This window comes from Dipodomys ordii, unplaced genomic scaffold, assembly GCF_000151885.1.
Source record: "Dipodomys ordii isolate 6190 unplaced genomic scaffold, Dord_2.0 Scaffold217, whole genome shotgun sequence".
NCBI classification, from domain to species: domain Eukaryota; kingdom Metazoa; phylum Chordata; class Mammalia; order Rodentia; family Heteromyidae; genus Dipodomys; species Dipodomys ordii.
Window position 1 is genome coordinate 609492 of NW_012267433.1, and position 7075 is coordinate 616566.

Here is a 7075-nt window from a genome sequence, read left to right on the forward strand (position 1 = left end):
AAAAAAAAAACAGAAGTGGCGCTGTGGCTCAAATAGTAGAGTGCTAGCCTTGAGCTGAAGAGCTGAGGTCCAGAGTTCAGACCCCATGACCGGACCCAAAAAAAAAAAAAAGGAAAAAAAACTGTAAGCTAGATGAGCACCAGTGACTCATGCCTGTAATCCTAGCCATTTAGGAGGCCAAGACCTGGAGGACAGAAGTTCAAAGACAGCCTGGGCAAAAAAGTCCACATGACTCAATCTCTAATTAACCAACAACCAAATATACTCATCCTTACCATCAAACTGGGTGGGGTCTGTCACTGAGGCTCTGAGCTCTTCCAGTGCAGCCCTGAGTGGTCCCAGGGGGTCTCGAGCACAACTAGGCTCTGCCCTTGTTTCTGGAACTGCACCTGAGTGAAGGATGGACAATTTTGACTATTAGGCCAACTGGGAAACAAACTCAGTGGGATTCTCTGTTGCAAACAGAAACATGGACACAGTTAAGCAAAGAATGGTTATGAAACAAAAGACAAGAAAAAAAAAAGCCAGGTGCTAGCGGCTCACATCTGTTATAATCCTAGCTACTCAGGAGGCTGAGATCTGAGGATCGCAGTTCAAAGCCAGCTGGAGCAGGAAAGTCTGTTAGACTTATTACCTCCAATCAAATCACAGAAAAAAATGGAAGTGGTGCTGTGGCTCAAGTGGTGGAGCTCTAGCCTTGAGAAAAAAGGAGCTCAGGGACAGCGATCAGGCCCAGAGTTCAAACCACAGGACCAGCACACGCGTGCACGCGCACACATGCACACACACGCGCGCATGCGCGCACACACACAAATGGCTGTGAGTAGATACCAGACACAGTTCACAGAGTCAAATAAGGTCTCTCTGTGATGATGGATGCTGCATATGTTACTAAAAATTAAAACAGTGGCCTAACTATTCAGGAGGCTGAAATTTGAGGACTGTGGCTCAAAAACCACCTTGGCAGAAAAGTCCATGCTCTTATGGATAAGGAGCATGCTCTTATGGATTGGAGATAAGATAATTCACCACCAAAAAGATTGTGGCTCCACTAGTAAGAATGCTGGCCTTGAGCACAAAAAGATAGTGCCCAGTCTCCAGGTTCAAGCTTAGAACAGTACCATGTGTGCATGTGCACACACGCACACGCTCACACACACACACACATGCGCGCACACAAACAAATAATAATAAAATAGTGGAGCCAGGCTCCATGCTCATGCCTGTAGTCTCACATACGAGCTGTAGAGATCAGGGAACCATGGTTTAAAATCAGTCGGGGCACCAAGTCATGAGACTCTATCTCTATCAAGGGCTGAATGCTATAGCACAAACTTGTCATCCCCAGCAGCACAGGGAAACACACACATCAAGGAAACAGAAGGCACAGACACAGAAAGTAGCTCACTCTCCAGTTGCTGCTCCTTGGCAGTAGTGCAGGCTTGGCGATAAGCAGCATACTGAGATGGAGGGATTTTATCTGCTCTGTATCAGAAAACAATATATAAATCAAATATGAGGATCTGATTCTCAGCTTTGTAGGTATAAAACTAAATCATAAACCAGAATTAGATATTTCAATAAATCATACAACAGTGTACACAGTGTATAGTACTGTCCTGGTTTTAGAAGATAATTCATGCATGTTTACAAAAACATGCATTTAATTGGTACTATTTCATGTCATATAATATTAATGAGTAAAAAAATATTCAATTCATATCATTACAAATATGCCTATCACACATAAAATGAATGTTGTCACAATATGCATGATGGTCCATTTGATCTCTATTTCCAGAGTGAGTCTACTGCTGAAATTGTGTTGTGATGGTTCATCTCTGAAGCACGGTGTCCTCATTCACCTGTCTAGACCTTGTCCATCTCAGCTTAGAGGGTACCTAGAGAAACCTCACATCACTAACTTGTCAGGATGTTTTCTGGTAAAATTTCACATAGGCCTTCTGTATGTTTTCAGGGCCATTCTTAGTGTTGTAACATTGCAGACCATTACGTCTGGGCAGGTGCAATGGTTCTGTCTATGCCAGTGGACTACAGAGAAGACAGTCCCTATCCCCTGTGTGGAAGCTGTAATCGCCTGTGACTTCAGGCTATTACCAGTGATGTAGCAACACACAGGCAGCATCAGGTCTTGTCAGTGCCCCTTCAGCAAGGACTGAACAATACAGTATCGATGACAAAAACCTGAGATGGGGGCTGGGAATAAGTGGTAGACTGCTCGCTTAGTGCACACAGGCCACAGTTTCATTTTCAGCACTGTGAGGTAGAGGAAGAGGGGATCTTAGATGGCTGTAAAGATTTCTCAGAACTCCCTACTCAATTAAAAAAGGAATAGAAAAGCTAACTCTACTAATAACATTCACGAACTAAGTCAAGAGGACCCAAGTCACCAAGTTACATGGTTTGACAACCATAACACTCTGCCAAACCTTTACATGCAGAGTCCCTGTATCAGACAAGATGCCAGAGAATAGGAGACTGTGTCTTGATTTACTCTATTTTATATGTCTGTACCAGTTCTAGGGTTCAGAGGCACACACTCTCATTTGGATTTATTTCTCCCTCAAGACTAGCGCTTTGCCAATTAAGCCCTATTTCCATTTCCAGCTTTTGTGTAATCAATTGGAGATTTGAGTCTCTCCGACTGGGTGCCAGTGGCTCATGCCAGTAATTCTAGCAACTCAGGAGAATGAGATTGCATTAAGGATCGCAATTTGAAGCCAGCCCAGCAAAAAAGTCCATGAAACTCTTATCTCCAATTAACCCCTGGAATTGGTGCTGTGGCTCAGAGTGGTTGAGCACTAGCCTTGAGCAAAAAAGCTCAGGGACAGCACTCAGGTCCTGAGTTCAAGCCCTACAACCAAAAAAAGAAAACAAAAAAAAAATCTAGACTTTTCTGTTCAGGCTAGCTTCAAATCACAATTCTCAGATCTCGGCCTCCTGACTAGCTAGTATTTCAGGCTTAAGCCATTGGCACCTGGCTCTGATTTACTTAATATTATTATGAAACTTCCATGCTAAAGTACCCAAGATGTAGAATTACAGACATAGGTACAAAGCCACTTGAAACATCACTAGATCATATTCAGCAATTCAAGTTGGATATAGTGGCCATGTCTCTACTCCCAGCATTTGCTTAGAGCTGTATGTTCTAGGATATGACACATTCTGGAGAAAGCTCTGGGAACACTAAAAACATATATTGTGCCGGGCGCTGGTGGCTCACGCCTGTAATCCTAGCTACTCAGGAGGCTGAGATCTGAGGATCTCGGTTCAAAGCCAGCCCGGGCAGGAGAGACCGTGAGACTCCTATCTCCAATAAAACCACCAGAAAACCGGAAGTGGCGCTGTAGCTCAAGTGGTAGAGTGCTCGCCTTGAGCTGAAGAGCTGAGGGACAGTGCCCAGGCCCAGAGTTCAAGCCCCACGGCCGACCAAAAAAAATAAAAATAAAAATAATAAAAAATAAAAAAAAATAAAAACATATATTGTACCTCTACTAAGTAAAATATTAAGACTGCTTGGTCTGTGGTATCATTTAATTCTAAGGTTTTTCTGTTGGTGTTAGATTTAGAAGACTGTCGTGGGGGGCTGGGAAGGTGGCTCAGTGGTAGAGCGCTTGCCTTGCATGCCAGAGGCCCTGGGTTCGATTCCTCAGCACCACATAAGCAAAAAGAAAAAAGCCGGAAGTGGCGCTGTGGCACTAGCTTTGAGCTGAAGAGCTGAAGACAGCGCCCAGGCCCAGAGTTCAGGCCCCACGACCGGACCCAAAAAAAAGAAGACTGTCATGAATAGGGACATTGCTGTTGTGCTGGGTTTATCAGGACATGTAAGTCTGGAAGTGTTTTCTTGATGACCTGGGTCCACCAGTTTTTGGTGCGTATATATTAACAACGGCAATTTCCTCTTCATGGATCATTCCCTGCATTAATATGAAGCAACTATCCTTGTCCCTTCTGACTGATTTTAATTTGAATTCTCTATTACTATATATCACTATGGTCATTCCTGCCTGCTTTCATTCGAAGCCCATGTTTGTCTTTGTTAGTGACAAAAACAATGACAAGTTGATTTTCTACCTTAGAACCAAGTTTGAAGCCAATATTTTATAAACAAAACATGCATGATAAACAGATCTTCTACAAAAGAACTCTGCATTATCAAAACCCTTTGGACACAGAAATGCGACTACTGAAGCTCCTTACCTCTTCAGAGACTCTATAAAACCTTCTCGGGAGTCAGGGACCAATGGAAGCTACAAAGAAAACAGCTGAGTGAGCAGCAGATAAGGAAAAAGGATTGTCCCTGGTTCCCACTGAGTATAGGTAGTAGATTTCAAACCACTTACCACTCGTGGTGTGAGCAGGGTAGGGAGGAAGTGAGATATGTAGTAAGATCGTCTGAATATGCTTCAGCATGGAAAAGCAAAAGACACCACAGTGAATACAGGGAAAAGGCACCATCTGTTTGCCAACAGTCTTAAGGAGTAGTTCTTCTTCAAGATGCTTAATCAAACTGGCTCATGCCTGTAATCCTAGCTATTCAGCAGGCTGAGATCTGAGGACTGCAGTTCAAAGCCAGCCTGGGCAGGAAAATCCGTGAGACTCTTAACTCCAATTAACCACCAGAATACTGGAAGTGTTGTGGCTCAAGTGGTAGAACACTAGCCTTGAGCTGAAGAGCTGAGGGCCAGCGCACAGGCCCAGAGATCAAGCACTGTGACCAAAAATAAATAAATAAATAAAAGATGTTTAATCATGTTAAGTCTGGTTGTTTTGCTTTGGTGATATGGCGGTAAAGGAAACTAAACTCAGGACCTTGAGCTTGACAGGCAGGTGCTCACTTGAGTGAGTCATCTCTCCAGCCTCCTTTGGCACTGGTTATTAAGGCAGTGGCTCAAGCCGGGCGCTGGTGGCTCACGCCTGTAATCCTAGCTACTCAGGAGGCTGAGATCTGAGGATCTCGGTTCAAAGCCAGCCCGGGCAGGAAAGACTGTGAGACTCCTATCTTCAATAAACCACCAGAAAACCGGAAGTGGCACTGTGGCTCAAGTGGTAGAGCGCTTGCCTTGAGCTGAAGAGCTGAGGGACAGCACTCAGGCCCAGAGTTCAAGCCCCACGACCAACCAAAAACAAAAAAAAAAAAGCTATTAAGGCAGTGGCTCACTTTATGCCCAGGTTGACATGGGTTGCATCTTCCTGCTTATGCTTCCCCAAATCACCGGAGACAACAAGCATACACTATTGTGTCCAGCCACTGTGCTTTGTCAAAGGTTGAGGAAACATGCAGTGTCAACATGCCCAGGCACTGGTTTGAGATACTTTGAAAGTAATTTTCCCTGGCCTCAAACCATGATCCCCAACCTCCATGTCCCAAGTTGCTAAGGTTTCCAGGTTGAGCCCCACACCGAAGTGACTCTTTCTGACTTTTCACTGTCATGGGGTATGTCTTGCAGAAGGCAGATTGTGGCAGCAACAATCTGATTCTACTTAAAATCTGGACCACAAAATGCAGGCTAGTCTCAGATATAAAAACAACTTTTGCTTAGATTTCAGGACTGAGGTTCAAAGCCAGCCTGGGCTGGAAAGTCCATGAGATCTTATCTGCAATTAACTACCAAAAAGCTAGACATGGCGCTGTGACTCAAGTGGTAGAATATTAGCCTGGAGCAAAAAAAGCTCAGGATGGTGCCCAGTCCGTGAATATAAGTCCTAAGACCAACTCCAAAAAAAAGAGAAGAATCACTTTGGGGCATGCTGAACTTTCTTCTGTGAACTGGTCTCAAATTCCTGAGCTGGAATTAGTTCAAGATATCTCAAGATCACATCAAACATTTTCAATGAAGTCCACTATTCAATTTCCTAGCTCCTCTAGTAATCAAGAAGCATCAATAAAAAGGTCGTGTGGGGCTGGGAACGTGAGAGAGGGCTTGCCTAGCATGCATGAAACCCTGGGTTTGTCTTCAGTACCACATGAACAGAAAAAGCTGGAAGTGGTGCTGTGGCTTAAGTGGTAGAGTGTTAGCCTTGAGCAAAAGAAGCTCAGAGAGAGTTCCCAATGCCCAGGCCCTGAGTTCAAGCCCCAGGACTAGCAAAAAAAAAAAAAAAATGCTACTCAGGAAGCTAAGATATAAGTATTGTGGTTCAAAGCCAGCCCAGGCAGGAAAGTCCATCAGACTCATATTTCCAATTAACTACCCAAAAGCCAGAAGTAGAGATGTGGCACAAGTGGTAGAGTGCTAGCCGTGAGCAGAAAAGAAATTCAATGAAAGCACCCAGGCCCAAATTTCAAGCCCCCAAGACTAGCAAAAACTAAAGTAAGAAATAAAAAAGCCTATGGCAACACTATGGGTCCATCTTACCTCCCCACATATTTCCAGACAGGCACAGTTATGGGTGTTTTAGACACAGCATGCTGTCACAAAAGCATTTTTTTTTTTGGTCAGTCGTGGGGCTTGAACTGGGCTTCGGTGCTGTCCCTCAGCTCTTCAACTCAAGGCAAGCGCTCTACCACTTCAGCCACAGCACCAATTCCAGTTTTCGAGTGGTTTATTGGAGGTAAGAGTATCATGGACTTCCCTGCCCGGACTGGCTTTGAACCTTGATCCTCAGATCTCAGCCTCCCGAGTAGTGAGGATTACAGGCATGAGCCACCGGTGCCCAGCAAAAGCTTTTCTTTTCTGTTTTTGTCAATCATAGCTTGAACTCTGATCCTGGGCTCTGTCCCTAAGCTCTTCAGCTAAAGGCAAGTGCTGTACCACTTGAGCCACAGCACCACTTCTGGTTTTCTGGTGGTTTATTGGATAAAAGTCTCATGGAGCCGGGTGCCAGTGGCTCATGCCTGTAATCCTAGCTACTCAGGAGGCTGAGATCTGAGGATCGTGGTTCAAAGCCAGCCTGGGCAGGAACATCCGTGAGACTCTTATCTCCAACAAACCACTAGAAAACCAGAAGTGGTGCTGTGGCTCAAGTGGTAGAGCACTCACCTTGAGCTGAAGAGCGCAGGGACAGCGCCCAGGCCCAGAGTTCAAGCCACATGACCGACAAAAAAAAAAAA

At 44.7% G+C, this 7075-nt stretch overlaps 1 protein-coding gene across 1 annotated transcript in view; it reads right to left on the reverse strand.

Moving 5' to 3' along the window:
* Nucleotides 1-7075, reverse strand: part of Fanca (Fanconi anemia, complementation group A) — a 56924-nt gene that overhangs the window by 30672 nt on the left and 19177 nt on the right. Inside the window, exons 19-22 of the mRNA XM_013035672.1 lie at nucleotides 4368-4428; nucleotides 4225-4274; nucleotides 1409-1485; nucleotides 276-389 (exon numbers count right to left, since the gene is read on the reverse strand). Coding sequence (XP_012891126.1) covers nucleotides 276-389; nucleotides 1409-1485; nucleotides 4225-4274; nucleotides 4368-4428 — 302 coding nt within the window. The remainder of the gene's footprint in view (nucleotides 1-275; nucleotides 390-1408; nucleotides 1486-4224; nucleotides 4275-4367; nucleotides 4429-7075) is intronic.